At 43.8% G+C, this 17,163-nt stretch overlaps 1 protein-coding gene across 3 annotated transcripts in view; it reads right to left on the minus strand.

Annotated features, from left to right (window-relative positions):
- Nucleotides 1-14,118, minus strand: part of COMMD7 (COMM domain containing 7) — a 28,290-nt gene extending 14,172 nt beyond the window's left edge. The window contains exons 1-3 of one of the 3 annotated variants that reach the window (XM_061437250.1): nt 13,894-14,118; nt 2,151-2,204; nt 1,951-2,053 (exon numbers count right to left, since the gene is read on the minus strand). In XM_061437250.1, the coding sequence (XP_061293234.1) occupies nt 1,951-2,053; nt 2,151-2,204; nt 13,894-13,977 (241 nt within the window). In that variant the 5' untranslated portion in view covers nt 13,978-14,118. The remainder of the gene's footprint in view (nt 1-1,950; nt 2,054-2,150; nt 2,205-13,893) is intronic. The other 2 variants (XM_061437251.1, XM_061437253.1) reach the window with 2 other exon arrangements.
- Nucleotides 14,119-17,163: the final 3,045 nt, after the last annotated feature.

Below are 17,163 nucleotides of genomic sequence, written 5' to 3' on the forward strand. Positions count from 1 at the left end.
TGAAAAATAAGAACCTTTTGCGGAGAAACTGTGCTAAGCATTTTATTTCAGTTCAGTTCAGTTGCTCAGTCATGTCCGACTCTTTGCAACCCATGGACTGCAGCATGCCAGGCTTCCCTGTCCATCACCAACTCCTGGCACTTGCTCAAACTCAGGTCTATAGAGTCGATGGACATTTATTTATTAATATTTATTCAGTATTTTATTTACATTATCTTAATTAATCTTCAAAACCACCCCCCACACACACCAAACAAGCTTAGATGGGAGTGGAACAACTGCTGGGGGAGGGTTATTGCTAGGGATTGAAAGAGACTGGGTACCAAAGCCACACTACTTATCAAGAGTCAGACTGGGATTCACACCCGGTTCCTACTAACTCAGACTGAATTCTTGATCACTACCATGCGTGTGTACTACGTCGCTTCAGTCGTGTCCAACTCTTTGTGACCCTATGGACTACAGCCCACCACGCTTCTCTGTCCATGGGATTCTCCAGGCAAGAAGACTGGAGTGGGCTGCCATGTCCTCCTTCAGAGAATCTTCCCAACCCAGGGGTTAAACCTACATCTCTTACATCTCCTGCACTGACTGGCAGGTTCTTTACTACAAGCACCACCACCATACTCCTCTGCAAAACTGGACCACAGCACATCACAACAATTTTCAACAGCTGGGTAACTGGATTGCTTCTAATTTTTCTGTGATAAACAGTGTTACGACAGACAACCCTGAAGCTCAAGCTTTGTGATCACCTCCCTCCTGGCTAGAATCTTTCCCTGACTGCTCTAAAGCAAACCCTGCTTCTCAAACCATCTGCATCAAAAGACCTATTTTTAAAATTTTCAATCTACCATGGACTGATACTTTTGTACAATACAATGAAAATTAATTCCTAGAAATATGAAATGAAAAAAAAGCTTACAAAATATAAGCCCCAAATAACTCTTAGTGAAATGTGAATACACATCACAGATTAGATAAAAGTGTTAAATCAGTATAAACTTCCTGCTTTTGATAACTGTGCTGCAGTTGTGAAAGAAAATGTTTTTGTTCTTACAAAATATGTACTAAAGTCTTAGCAAGGATAAGGGTGAGGATAACTGAGCTAAAGGCTCATCCAATAACTGGATCAAAAAATTTTTTTAATTTAGATAAATTTCTATGCTATGATTACCCTAATAAATCATTAAAAGATTGTGAGACTCTCATTAGTTCAGGTTTTTGTTGAGCTCCAGCCATGCTACCCTGCTAGAAAAAAATTTATGTATCCAAAACTGGCCACAAAACATGTACTGATTAATGTTTACGATCTAGGGGAAAAAAAAAAAGCTCCAAATGGTTACAATGGTCAATTATATGTTACATATATTCTACCACATTAAAAAAATGCAAGTCCCATTTTTTAAAATTAGTAGATTCAAGAAACTTTGTCAAGGGACTGCCCCTGATGGTTCAGTGGTTAAGAATCTGCCTTGCAATGCAGGGGACCGAGGGTTCCATCCTCTGTCGGGGAACTAAGATCCCAGGTGCCACATAGCAACTAAGCCTGTGCACCACAGCTAATGAGTCTGTGCCGAAACGAAGATCCTGCATGCCGCAGCTCGGACCCAAGGCAGCCAAATAAATAAATATAAATAAATAAATATTTTAAAAAGAGAGAAACTTTGTCAAGTTGCTATAAAAGTTTATAAACCCTTAGTCTCAATCTTGTACCTACCATGTAGAGGAAAGGTAAGTCTGGGGAACGAAGTGGGGATGCAGACTGCAATTATGCTCTCCCACGGCTGTCTGTTCACCTGGCTTCCCTGCCTTGACTGCAGTCCCGCCCATGTCTGGTTCCCTACCAAGCGCTCTGGCTCAGTGCCCAGAGCACGCCTGCCAACTCGGTGGATTGAGGGAATGTTCAAACAATGTCTCTGGCCTCGGCTGCTGGGAGGGGCTACTCACCATTTGGAACCAGGAGGAGGCTCTTCACGATGCTTCTCAGGGGGCCAAGACTGATCTGGTTGGTGGTGGCAAATTCAGAGAGCTGAGCCAGAAACCTTTCCACCTGCAGATGGGGGACAACACAAACCAGGCCTTCACTTCAAGCACCTCAGGACCGCAGACCCACCCTCAGGAACTCTCCTTATCACAAGATACTTCACCTCTTTTGGCTCAGTTAGGAAGTGGAAGAGCACTTCAGTCAGGGCTGAGAATTGCTGTGAAGAGAAGAACACAGAACATCAGAAAACTCTACTCCTGGATCAGTGTTTCCCCATTCCATCCAACTATAGCCCCTTAAGAGAGAAGAGGGGGCTTCCATGGTGGCTCAGTGGAAAAGAGTCTGCCTGAAAATGATCCTTGAACTGAGAAGATCCCACATGCCATGGAGCAACCAAGCCCATGCACAACTACTGAGCCTGTGCTCTAGAGTCCAGGAGCCAAATACTGAGCCTACGTGCTGCAACTACTGAAGCCCTCTCAAGAACAAGAGAAGCCACCATAATGAGAAGCCTGCAAACTGCAGCTAGAGAACGCAGCCACTGTTCATCACAACTAGGGAAAAGCCTGCTTGGCAACAAAGACTCAGCAAAGCCAAATAAAAAAATAAACAATTTATCTTTTTTTAAAAAAGAGAGAAGTGAAGAGAACATAGATGTTGATATCAGTTTTGATTATCTTAGAGTTACAAACATTTGTAATTTGAAAAGATAGAAGCACATTAATGCTCTGTTGCAGAGGGAGAGAGTGGGAAGATCTGGGAGAATGGCATTGAAACATGTATAATATCATGTATGAAACGAGTTGCCAGTCCAGGTTCGATGCACGGTACTGGATGCTTGGGGCTAGTGCATTGGGACGACCCAGAGGGATGGTATGGGGAGGGAGGAGGGAGGAGGGTTCAGGATAGGGAACACATGTATACCTGTGGCGGATTCTTTTTGATATTTGGCAAAACTAATACAATTTGTAAAGTTTAAAAATAAAATAAAATTAAAAAAAAAAAGAAGCACATTAATGTTCACTGCAGCACTATGCACAATAGCTGAGATAATGAGGCAACCTAGGTGTCTATCAACAGATAAGTGGATAAAGATACGCTCCATACATACAATGGAATATCACTCAGCCATGAAAAGAATGAAATCTTGCCATTGGCAGCAACATGGATGGATCTAGAGGGTATTATGCTAAGTGAAGTAAGCCAGAGAAAGACAAATGCCATATGATCTCATACATAGAATCTGAAAAACCAAATAAAACAAAAATAGACTCACAGATACAGAAGGGAGAGGGGTGGGGTATGAAACAGGCTAAGGGGATTAAGAGGTTTGTACATTAGCCATAGGGATGTAATACACAGCATGAGGAATGTGGTCGATAATACTGTAAAAAGTTAGCATAGTGACAGATGGTTACTAGACTTAGCATGGCGATCATTTCATAATGTATGCAATGTCAAGTCACTACGTAGTTCACCTGACACTAACATGGTCTATGTCAACTATATTTCAGTAAAAAAGAAAAAAAAAACCAGTTACAAATACTCACAATACCCACCACCAGTGTCCATCTAACTATACCTACCACTCGATTGTCTAAAAAACTCATATTTTGTTGGGATGCTTACAAGATACATATTGAGAGACTGACTGTGTGCACACATGTTCACACATAAATCTTAAGGGGTCAAATACCTTCTAACACCTCCCCCAAAATAAGATCTAAAAAAAATCACTGAAATAGTGTTTTTTTTTTCCTTCCCTTTGTTTTGTAAGGCCCAGGTGGCTCAAGTGGTAAAGAATCCACCTTTTATACAGGAGACATAAGAGACGTGGGTTTGATCCCTGGGTCAAGAAGATTCCCTGGAGGAGGAAATGGCAACCCACTCCAATATTCTTGCCTGGGAAATCCTGTGGACAGAGAAGCCTGTCAAGCTACAGTCCATGGGGTCACAAAGAGTCAGACACGTCTGAGTGACTAAGCACGCACATACTCGCTCTTTTTGCTTATACTTTCAAATATTTATTATTCAAACATAAATCAATCCAAATAATATAATTTTTCCCATTTTCACTCTCATAAATGGTAACATACTATATGAACTTTTTCTCTACCTTACTTTTTTTTGAGGGGGGCACTGCATGTGGCATGTGGGATGTTAGTTCTCTGACTAGGGATTGAAGGTGAGCCCCATGCACTGGAAGCATGGAGTCTTAACTACTGGTACCTCCAGGGAAGAGGGAAGTAAGTCCCTCTACCTTGTTTTGAAAGCAGTTACTTCTGTGTGGCAAGATTTTAGGTGATTTTTATTTTCTTCTGTGTTGTCTATCCATATTTTCTGGGTTTCTCTTCCCCACAATAAACATCTTGTTGAATATGTGACAGAATAGCAAATTTTAACACGTTATTGTACATCATCTTAGTGATAGTCATTCAGTCGTGTCTGAGTCTTTGTGATTCCATGGACTGTAGCCAGCCAGGCTCCTCTGTCTATGGAACTCTCCAGGCAAGAAGACTGGAGTGGGTTGCCAGTCACTTTTTCTTTTGTGCATGTGAACCTCTTTATCAGTACTATATTACTAAGAACTGAGTATCTGTGTGCCCCAAAATTCATAGGTTGAAGTCCTAACCCCAATACTACTGTATTTGAAGAAAGTGCCTGTGAAGAGGTGACAAGGTCAAAGAGGTCATAATGGTGGGGCCCTAATCTGATAGGGCCGGTGCCCTTGTAAGCACCAGGAAGTTCTGAGGAAGTCACCCTAGAGCTCTTTCTGTGAGGCCCACGTTATGAAGACACCGCGTGAAGAAGGCAAGCCAGGAAGAGAGCTTTCACTAGGAAATGAATCTGTGGGTACCCTAATCTTGGACTTCCAGCCTCTGGAACTATGAGGAATAATTTCTGTTGTCCAAGCCACCCAGTGGGTGGCACTCGCACAGACTGAGACATTTATCATTATTTTCCAGTGTTCTCTCCTGATGGACACGGTGTGTGTGGCACAGTGAAGGAAACCAAGACACAAGAGTTTAAAAGACCCAGATGTGAAACACTGTTCTTCTGATCATCCAGGTGACCCTGGGCAAGTCACTTAGCCTCACTGTGTCTCAGTCACCATCAGAAAGACAGAGGTAATAATACATAGCTTCCAGAACAGTACTAATCAGCTCATACAAAGCCTCCAGTAGTGTCAGACTAGAAGCTCAACAAGCCTCTAGTATGTATGTATGTATGTGTAGCAGTTACCACAGCCACAGTTAAAGTCACTATGCCATTAGATCCACCTTTAACATTTAGACAAAAAAGACAACAGGCACATATTGCGGCTCAAAGCCCCCAAAACTGTACATATGACTGTCAAATGCATTTGCCCCTTTTTCCATGACACATAAACTTTACACAAACCCCTGGCAAGGTTCTGTATTATTTTATTCTAAAATGTGTTCTGTTTTAAAATATAAGACTAGTCTTTGGAAATGTAAAAGTAATATACACGCAAGGTTTTTAAAAAGACCCACCCAGCTAGCATAAAAGAATATAAAATAAAACATCTCACTCTCTCCCTGCCCCCTCCCACCTCAGTCCCACTACCCATAGGTAATTATGCTAACACCTCTGTGGCCTTCCCATCATTTCATTTTTCTTTAGTTTCTTTTAAATAGAAATGGGATCATACTGAACCCACTCCCTGCACCTCACCTTTTTTCCCACTCAGTTACACTTTAGAGATCAATCATGTCAGCAGATATAAATCCACCCAGGTCTTTTAATAACCGCATGGCATTCAACAGTTAAGACAGCATAATTTAGCTCCCTAGAAATGAACATTAGTGTGTGTATGTGTTGATCTTATGTTAATGATGCTGAGACGAATATCCTCCCACATACTTCTTTATGAAATATGTATGTGTATGTCTATAAGATGTATTCTTAAAATGTATTCTAGGTGAAAGGATACGCTTTTAAAAAAATTGTTTTTTTTGGCCATGCAATGCCATATGGCAGGTGAAATCTTAGTTCCCCCATCAGGGATCAAACCTGTGCCCACTGCAGTGGAAGCACAGAGTCTTAACCACTGGACTGCTGGGGAAGTCCTATATACATTTTAAAAACTGAGGTATAGTTGATGTAAAATATTATGTAAGTTTCAAGTATACAACACAGTAATTGCTAACTTTTAAAGGTCATATCCATTTACAGTTATTATAAAATATTGGCTATATTCCCTGTATTGTACATTATATCCCTATAATTATTGTTGTTGTTTAGTTGCTAATTCGTGTCTGACTCTTTTGCAACCCCATAGACTAGCCAGCCAGGCTGCTCTGTTCATGGGATTTTCCATGCAAGAATACTGGAGTGGTTTGCCGTTTTCTTCTCTGGGGGATTCTCCCAACCCAGGGATCGAACCTGTATATCCTGGATTAGCAGGCAGATTCTTTACCACTGAGCCAAGAGAGAAGCCCATCCTAACAATAGCTTATTTATTTTTTACATAATAGTTTGTGTCTCTTAACCTTCTATCCCTATCTCCCCTCCCCACTCCCCTCTGGAAACCACTAGTTTATTCTCTAAGATATGTGAATTTTAAATTCTGAGAAAATATTGCCAAATTGCCTTGTAGAGAAGTTGCACGGATCTACACCCCCACCAGCTAAGGGTATCTTAGAGTCTCTGCTTTCCCCGAACTCCATGGATATTCCGCAGAGACACTCTAGCCTTGCCGGTCCAGGGTTTTTCTTTCTGCGATATTTATGACATTGGGTATCAGTCTTGCACAAATGTTGACAGAGTGAAAACAGAATAGTCAAGACTAGCTTCAGAATGGGTCCTCAAACAGTTTTCCTCTATTCTTTTAATTTTTTTTTGCTACAGATCTGTGGAACTGTCACATCTTTGGCCAACCATGTTTCCTATGCCACTAGGGCCTTAAAAAAAAACAGGGTGGCTGAGAGGGCCTCCAGCTGTCTTTCATTTCCAGGCCTCGGCCTAACACTCAGGATGGAGCTCCTTGTGCGTTCTCATCCCTGCCTTCCCTCCCATGAACAGCCTCAAGCTACTCTGATCTGTAGGCTGTTATCAACCCCCACCCCTATCTCCACTTTTTCAAACCCTCCTTATCCTTCAAAGCCCTGCCCAGATACCAGGACTCTCCCAACAAGAAAGGGACCTATCCAGATTCTTAACTTCTGAGGCTCCCTCTTGGAACCTCACCTGGGGGCACTTAGAATTTTCTATCTTGATAAGGAGCACAGACCTGTCTTAACAGAGAAGGTTTCTCCTCCAGCTTCTTAGGGTCACAGAACCTTAATTACTGTAAGTGCAGAGTTAAGTATCTGTTGAACAAATCTTCCCTAAACACTTTCCCCATTCTTTGCCTTTGTAACTGCATAGCTCTCTCTCCCTGGAATGCTTACCTGCTCATGACTAGCCATGAAATCAAAATCTTAACGAATTCTCACCAGTTAAACATATGAAAAGATGCCCAAGATTATTCCAGATGAGAAATGCAAATCAGCAGAACAAGGAGATACCATTTTTCATTTGTCAGATCTTCAAAACTAATTGTCTGATGGCAGCAGGGTTGGAAAGTAACAGACGTGACTGCACACTGTTGAGGAGATAAACTGGGGCAAACTTTCTGGATTACAATTTGGCAATCCATGTCTAATTTTTCAAACGATCAAACCCTTTGACCTGGTAATTCCACTCACGAAGCATACCCTTCAGAGATGTCCCCAAAAGTAAACCCAGACATAAACAAGGCAGTTTGTTGACAGCAACAAACAAAAATAAAAAACTGAAAGCAACTGAAGTGTCTATTAACAGGGGACTAGATTATGCTATATCCATTTTAAGGAATATCACAAAATGCCTTTACTGTCAAAAAAAAAAAGTTTTTAAACTTTTTTTACCCATAAATGTGATGGCAGATGCAGATTTATTTCTATAAAGACATATGAGAAACTATTAAAATGATGATTTCTGGAGACAAGAGAAATAGGTATTTTTATTTTAACTTTGTATCTTTCACTACTGTCTGAATTTTCTAAACTTGTATGCTGCTAAGTGAGAGACTGTTGACCATTTGTTTCCTTCTTTATATTTCTTCTGAATTTCCTCTGATAACCATGCTAAAAATGATTCTTTTAATCCTACCTACTCTCAAGGCTCCATGTTACCTAGAACTGATCACAGCATCACAGAAAACATGCAGATTCACATAATAATGTACTGTGTCACCATTTTCTGACCTGCCGCAGTAGATCACAACTTCCCTAGCACAACAGGCCTCATTCATCAAGACTTTGTAAACTTTACTGGGTTTAGCGGCTATTTATGATTATACAGTGGAAGTGAGAAATAGATTTAAGGGCCTAGATCTGATAGATAGACTGCCTGATGAACTATGGAATGAGGTTCGTGACACCGTACAGGAGACAGGGATCAAGACCATCCCTGTGGAAAGGAAATGCAAAAAAGCAAAATGGCTATCTGGGGAGACCTTACAAATAGCTGTGAAAAGAAGAGAAGCAAAAAGCAAAGGAGAAAAGGAAAGATATAAGCATCTGAATGCAGAGTTCCAAAGAATAGCAAGAAGAGATAAGAAAACCTTCTTCAGCGATCAATGCAAAGAAATAGAGGAAAACAACAGAATGGGAAAGACTAGGGATCTCTTCAAGAAAATTAGAGATACCAAGGGAACATTTCATGCAAAAATGGGCTCGATAAAGGATAGAAATGGTGTGGACCTAACAGAAGAAGAAGATATTAAGAAGAGATGGCAAGAATACACAGAAGAACTGTACAAAAAAGATCTTCACGACCCAGATAATCATGATGGTGTGATCACTGATCTAGAGCCAGACATGCTGGAATGTGAAGTCAAGTGGGCCTTAGAAAGCATCACTACGAACAAAGGTAGTGCAGGTGATGGAATTCCAGTTGAACTATTTCAAATTCTGGAAGATGATGCTGTGAAACTGCTGCACTCAATATGCCAGCAAATCTGGAAGACTCAGCAGTGGCCACAGGACTGGAAAAGGTCAGTTTTCATTCCAATCCCAAAGAAAGGCAATGCCAAAGAATGCTCAGACTACCACACAATTGCACTCATCTCACACACTAGTAAAGTAATGCTCAAAATTCTCCAAGCCAGGCTTCAGCAATATGTGAACCGTGAACTTCCTGATGTTCAAGCTGGTTTTACAAAAGGCAGAGGAACCAGAGATCAAATTGCAACATCTGCTGGATCATGGAAAAAGCAACAGAGTTCTAGAAAAACATCTATTTCTGCTTTATTGACTATGCCAAAGCCTTTGACTGTGTGGATCACAATAAACTGTGGAAAATTCTGAAAGAGATGGAAATACCAGACCACCTGATCTGCCTCTTGAGAAATTTGTATGCAAGTCAGGAAGCAACAGTTGGAACTGGACATGGAACAACAGACTGGTTCCAAATAGGAAAAGGAGTCCGTCAAGGCTGTATATTGTCACCCTGCTTATTTAACTTATATGCAGAGTACATCGTGAGAAACACTGGGCTGGAAGAAACACAAGCTGGAATCAAGATTGCCGGGAGAAATATCAATAACCTCAGATATGCAGATGACACCACCCTTATGGTAGAAAGTGAAAAGGAACTGAAAAGCCTCTTGACGAAAGTGAAAGTGGAGAGTGAAAAAGTTGGCTTAAAGCTCAACATTCAGAAAACGAAGATCATGGCATCCGGTCCCATCACTTCATGGCAAATAGATGGGGAAACAGTGGAAACAGTGTCAGAGTTTATTTTTCTGGGCTCCAAAATCACTGCAGATGGTGACTGCAGCCATGAAATTAAAAGACACTTACTCCTTGGAAGGAAAGTTTTGACCAACCTAGATAGCATATTCAAAAGCAGAGATATTACTTTGCCAACAAAGGTTCATCTAGTCAAGGCTATGGTTTTTCCTGTGGTCATGTATGGATGTGAGAGTTGGACTGTGAAGAAGGCTGAGCGCTGAAGAATTGATGCTTTTGAACTGTGGTGTTGGAGAAGACTCTTGAGAGTCCCTTAGACTGCAAGGAGATCCAGCCAGTCCATTCTGAAGGAGATCAGCCCTGGGATTTCTTTGGAAGGAATGATGCTAAAGCTGAAACTCCAGTACTTTGGCCACCTCATGCGAAGAGTTGACTCATTGGAAAAGACCCTGATGCTGGGAGGGATTGGGGGCAGGAGGAGAAGGGAACAACAGAGGATGAGATGGCTGGATGGCATCACTGACTTGATGGACGTGAGTCTGGGTGAACTCCAGGAGCTGGTGATGGACAGGGAGGCCTGGCGTGCTGCGATTCATGGAGTCGCAAAGAGTCGGACACGACTGAGCAACTGAACTGAACTGAACTGGTGCATAGTAGGCATTCAGATAAATATGTATCAAATAAGCAATAAATAGTGATGCCGACATTAACACAATGATTCTCTTCCTCCTTGAGGCCTAGGTCTCAAGTAAAAAGCTAATGAAAGTAATAGCTAAAAGAAATAGCTAATAGCTAATAGACTGAGAAGGCAATGGCACCGCACTCCAGTACTCTTGCCTGGAAAATCCCATGGACAGAGGAGCCTGGAAGGCTGCAGTCCATGGGGTCACTGAGGGTCGGACACAACTCAGCAGCTTCACTTTCACTTTTCACTTTCATGCATTGGAGAAGGAAATGGCAACCCACCCCAGTGTTCTTGCCTGGAGAATCCCAGGGACGGGGGAGCCTGGTGGGCTGCCATCTATGGGGTCGCACAGAGTCGGACACAACTGAAGTGACTTAGCAGCAGCAGCAACAGCTGATAGAAATTGCCAGAATAGCTGGCTAAAGAAAGCCAGCTAATAGACTGGCTACTCAGAGAAGTCTGATCACCCAAGAAAAGGGGTGAAAACGGCCCAAAGGACTTCGATAAGGGCTGCCTGCCCTTAAGTTCAGTTCAGTTCAGTTCATTCACTCAGTTGTGTCCAACTCTTTGCGACCCCATAAACTGCAGCACGCCAGGTCCCCCTGTCCATCACCAACTCCCGGAGTTCACCGAAACTCATGTTCATTGAGTCAGTGATGCCATCCAACCATTTCATCCTGTGTCGTCCCCTTCTCCTCCTGCGCTCAATCTTTCCCAGCATCAGGGTCTTTTCAAACGAGTCAGCTCTTCACATCAGGTGGCCAAAATATTGGAGTTTCAGCTTCAAAATCAGTCCTACCAATGAACACCCAGGACTGATCTCCTTTAGAATGGACTGGTTGGATCTCCTTACAGTCCAAAGGACTCTCAACAGTTTTCTCCAACACCAGAGTTCAAAAGCATCAATTCGTCGGTGCTCAGCTTTCTTTATAGTCCAACTCTCACTCCATACATGACCACTGGGAAAACCATAGCCTTGACTAGACGGAACTTTGTTGGCAAAGTAATGTCTCTGCTTTTGACTATGCTATCTAGGTTGGTCATAACTTTCCTTCCAAGGAGTAAGCGTCTTTTAATTTCATGGCTGCAGTCACCATCTGCAGTGATTTGGAGCCCAGAAAAATAAAGTCAGCCACTGTTTCCCCATCTATTTGCCATGAAGTGATGGGACCGGATGCCATGATCTTCGTTTTCTGAATGTTGAGCTTTAAGCCAACTTTTTCATTCTCTTCTTTCACTTTCATCAAGAGGCTTTTTAGTTCTTCTTTACTTTCTGCTGTAAGCGTGGTGTCATCTGCATATCTGAGGTTATTGATATTTCTCCCGGCAATCTTGATTCCAGCTTGTGTTTCTTCCAGCCCAGTGTTTCTCACGATGTACTCTGCATATAAGTTAAATAAGCAGGGTGACAATATACAGCCTTGACGGACTCCTTTTCCTATTTGGAACCAGTCTGTTGTTCCATGTCCAGTTCCAACTGTTGCTTCCTGACCTGCATACAAATTTCTCAAGAGGCAGATCAGGTGGTCTGGTATTTCCATCTCTTTCAGAATTTTCCACAGTTTATTGTGATCCACACAGTCAAAGGCTTTGGCATAGTCAATAAAGCAGAAATAGATGTTTTTCTGGAACTCTGTTGCTTTTTCCATGATCCAGCAGATGTTGCAATTTGATCTCTGGTTCCTCTGCCTTTTGTAAAACCAGCTTGAACATCAGGAAGTTCACGGTTCACATATTGCTAAAGCCTGGCTTGGAGAATTTTGAGCATTACTTTACTAGTGTGTGAGATGAGTGCAATTGTGTGGTAGTTTGAGCATTCTTTGGCATTGCCTTTCTTTGGGATTGGAATGAAAACTGACCTTTTCCAGTCCTGTGGCCACTGCTGAGTCTTCCAGATTTGCTGGCATATTGAGTGCAGCACTTTCACAGCACTCTTAAATTGCCTTAAACTGCTCAAATTATTTCCCTAAACCATTTTTTCTTATCTGTAAAATGGGAATGGTAATAGTACCTGACTCCTAGGGTAGTTGCAAGAACTCAGTGACTCAATACACATAAAAGCACTTAAAACTGTGCTATGCAGTACAATGGTCACTAACCATATTGAGCTCTTGAAAAAGGCTAATCCAAAAAAAAAAACAACGCTAATCCAATTTGAGATGTGCTTTAAAATACAGACTAGAATCAAAAACCTTAGTACCAAAAAAAGTGAAACATCTCATCGCTATTTTTTTATGTGGGTTACACATGGAAATGATAATACTTTGATAGAGTGGGTTAAAGAAAACACATTAAATTCATTTCCTCTTTCTTTTTAGTTTTTAAATGTGGCTACTATAAAATGTAAAAGTAGGCCTGTGGCTTGTAGTTTATTTCTCTCGGACACCACGGCCGTAGAACACAACTGCCATCACAGTTAGTGTTCCTTTATGAGAAAACACCAAGTCGTGAGGATGCTGAGACGACAGAGAGTGGCCCCACCTCCTGGGAAGTTACAACACGGTGGGGGGAACAGATGTACCCTTGCAGTGATCCTGAGACCTGTCATTTTAACTTGCTTAATTTGGCTGCCTTGGTGGTAGGAAAGGGACATCCCAAACAACACAGGAGCAGGAAGCCTTCAAGGTTGACTGGCTGGCACCTGCAGCCTGAGGAGTGAGAAGAAGCCTTTGACAGCTCCACTATCATCAAGGACCTGCCCTCCACTGTATAGGGTACATGGTTCTTTCCTTGGGGACTCCAAGTGCTGTGCTGTGCTGTGCTTAGTCGTGTAAGACTCTTTGTGAGCCCATGGACGGTAGCCACCGCCAGGCTCCTTTGTCCATGGGGATTCTCCAGGCAAGAATCCTGGAGAGGGCTGCCATGGACTACCATTATCTCCCTTAACTGGGGGGTGGGGGTGGGGATGAGGAGAGGATGTCATCACCAGCCTGCCCACAGAGCCACTCTGGCTTGGCTATTACCTGCACCCACATCCCATTCTCAGATGACGTGCCCCACTCCAGGCAGCTTCTGCCCCCTTGAGATGTTAAGACCCTCCTCAGTCTCCCCCAAAACCCCCCTCCCCCCGTCTTCCTACTAAACGTCTCAGTCCCTCACCTGACCCACCAAATTCCACAGCTCCCCCAAACTCCATCGGCCTCCCAAAGCCCTTACTGCGTTACTTTAAACTGCTTTCAGCCACATCAAGACTCCCCTCAGCCCTTCTTCCGGGATCCTGCAAACTCTCCTCCTCCCCAGGACCCTCGGAAGTCTCCTCGTACCATTTCTTGGCCGCCGAGGTTTCCCTGGGGCCCTTCAGCTTGGCCTCAGGCCTCCCTTAATCGCCCGGCCCTCAAAACTGGCCTGAGACCCTAACTCCCCTAAGCCCTTCTCCGAACCCACCACCCCCCAGCCAGGCTCGCACAGAGGCCTGCCGCGGCCTAACCCTCCTCCCCTCCCCCGGAACCGCCCCGGCCCCGCGCCGCGGCCGCCGGGCCCACCTGAGCGCTCAGCTGGTTCAGCTGCTGCATGTCGCCGCCCACGGCCTCGGGCACGGGGTCCTGTGTGCAGTGCAGCCGGCCCATGGCGTCCGCCCGGCCCCGCAGGCCCCCGGCTCCCGCGCCTCCCCCGACTTCCTCCTTCGCGCGGCCGGAGTGGCCGCGCTTCCGCAGCCGCACTTTCGCCACCGGCTGCGGGCGCCGCCGCCGCAGCGCTCCCCCCGGGCGGGTCCGCGGGGGCGCCCTGGCCGAGCCGCGCACTCGCGCGCGGACCCCGTGTGGGGCGGGGCAGGGGCGCCCTGGGGGAGCCCAGGATACCAGCAGTCGCTGTGCCCAGGCCAGGACCCTGAGCAGCAAATCGGTGAGACCCGGACTCCCAGCGGGGTCTCCCGCCGCCGCTGGATGACCCCTGGGCACTGCGCTTGCCCGCTTCACTCTCCGTGTAAACGATCGCTGGGGTGTAAACTTGTTTCACTCTCCGTGTAAACGATCGCGGGGGTGGCGCCTTAAATGAGCTAACTCTCCTAAAATATTCAGAAGATAGCCTAGCACACAGAAGGTCTTCAATCAATAGCTATCTGCTATCATTATCATCGTTATGATGCATTCTGCATGTATTCAGTGCATGCCTCCTCTTAGATGCCAGGCACTGGCAATAGAAAAGTGAACAGACAGGCCCAGTGTCCCTGAGAGAGCTTGGGTCAGAGCAGAGCAAAGCCATAAAATCTCAAACTTGGGCTTGCACCAGCGTCATCTGGAGGGCTTGCTATAATGCCAATTGCTGGGACCCACCTCCAAAGGCTCTGCTTAGAAAAGCCTGGGATGGATCCTGAGAATTTTCCATTTCCAACATCTTCCCAAAGACCGCACTTGGGGAAACTCTGGCGTGGAAGAAACTGACCCACAGAAGAGGAAGATGGTCAGATTGGTGGAGGGGAGATTTGGGGGCCAGTGACAATCACTGCAGCCCTTGAAACACTGTAATCCCCATGTTCTCTTCCCAAGGATCCCTTGAAGTCCCAGATATTACCTGATCCCCATTGGACAGATGAGAAAACCAAGGCATGCTCCCTGGAATCTAGGTCCTGACACCAAAGCCCAGAAGCATCTTCACCTGCCTCTTAGCTCAGACTTGAGAGTAGGGAGTGGGTGCCTAGAAACCTGGGTGGGGGAGTGTGGGGAAGACTGGCATTCCTCTACCCTTCCCCAAAAAATCCCTTCTGGAAAGGTATGAACAACACTCCTTCATGCATTCATTCAACAGATAATCCGAGTGAGTGCCACCCCTGGGGCACATGTCCTGACAGGTGCTGGGACTCCACAGTGACAAAATCAGATGTAGTGTATGGTCTAGAAGAAGTCAGAGTGTAATCTGGGAGATAGACACACACGTGAAAAATCACACATGTGTGAAATTATTAACTGATGCCAAGAGGTACAAAGTGCTTTGAGAATGTATACAGGGCACCTGTCCAAGTCCGAAGTACCTGGAAGAGAGTAAACCTTCAAGTTACTGACAGACAGGGACTGAGCTCAGACCCCCTGACTCACCGTCCAGGAATTTTAAAATAGTCTTAACCTATTAAAAATGATCCCTGTCAGGGCCTTATATTTATTCATATCTTTGAGTATTAAATCAACTTTGTTCAGATATAATTTATATACAATGAAATGCTCCCATTTTAAGTATGTTTCTTTAAATTATTTTTAACTTGAGAAAAAAAAAAAAGAACCTTGCGGAAACCACTAGATTTCCTTCATTTCTGCTCTCACAGTGGCTGGTGCTGAGGCACTCAATAAATATTCGTGGAGTTGAATGTGACAGAAAATAGATAAACGGAAAGAAATTCACTTGAAATTGCAGTCCAAAACCGTAGGTGAGACGGTAATTGTATTGTTTTCCAGTCTTTTTCTACTTCACAGGTCACTGGGGCTTCTGTGATTTGTTTCGTTTTTTACATATTCTGGGCTCTCCCACTTTGCCAAGCTATCTAATCTCTGGTACTCAGAGTGTGGTCCTTGCAGCAGCAGCTAGGACATCACCTGGAGCAGGGTGGAAATGCAGATTCCCAGGCTTACCCCAGACCTGCTGACCCAGCATTTTAAACTAAATCCCCAGGTGACTCCTGATCACATTCAAGTTTGAGGTACAAATAATCACTGTTTTAAAATGCCCACCACATGCTGGGCTTTATTTTAAGCACCCAAAGACACACCTTGTATGATATTTAATCATACTTTGAATTACTTCAAATACTTTCAATTCAAATACCTTCAATCATACTTTCAATTGTCTATGTCTTGTCCCTCATTTTATTTCTGTTTTAATGTTTATCACATTGTGTTTCTGCTGTCATTTACACATCTGTCTCCTCTGTTTACTAATTATGTTGTCTTGAGCAAATTACTAACCTTTCTGTGCTTCCACTTCTTTTTCCATTTGTACAAATGGAGACAATAGTAGAACCTACTAGAAAAGATGAAATGAGATAATGCTTGTAAAACACTTAGCACAGCAACTGGCCCATTCAGTAAGTGCTCAGCAAAAGCTTGTTAGGAATAGTACTCCAACTTTTGAATCTTATAAAAAGAACTTGGCAATAAGCATCCTGTACACAATTCATTTTTCACATCTGATTATTCCTTGAGGAGAAATTCCTAGAAGGTCAAGGGTATTATGTTCAGACGTTCAGGGTTCAAAATAGTGCTAGGATGACAAATTTTCAAGTAAGGGACAGGCTAGACAATGATTGAGAACACCCGGAAATTAGCATTTCAGCCTGAACAGAAGCCTGGCAGCAGGCTCATTTCCCTGAAGAGGACCCTGCTTCCCTAACCCACATCTCTCAGCCCTGAGAATTCCAAGTCCTCTAAGAGAAACCTCAAAGTCTCACACAACAGCATCTTGGTTTCAATTATAAATGCTACAAAAACATCATCATAAAATGCGGCATAATATTCTACTGAGTGAGAATATAATGATGCTCATAAGGAATCCCCATTGGTTGCCCATTCAGGTCTTTACAATTTTTCAATTTTATTAAGAACTTGGCAACTAACAAAGACAATAGATAAAAATTATCTTTCCAATGGTATCCTTCACAACCCACTCAGACAGAAAGGAGTGGTGATCACTATTAATGAGGTAAGTTTGTAGCAGGAAATGCAAACCTGGGGCCAAGCCTCCTTCTAGAGAACCCCCGCCCCCAGCAGCTCCCATTTCAGCCTTAATGAGGGACCTAGCTCCCTCCATTCACTTTAAAATGTCCCCGC

This window comes from Bos javanicus, chromosome 13 (genome assembly GCF_032452875.1).
Source record: "Bos javanicus breed banteng chromosome 13, ARS-OSU_banteng_1.0, whole genome shotgun sequence".
Lineage (NCBI taxonomy): Eukaryota > Metazoa > Chordata > Mammalia > Artiodactyla > Bovidae > Bos > Bos javanicus.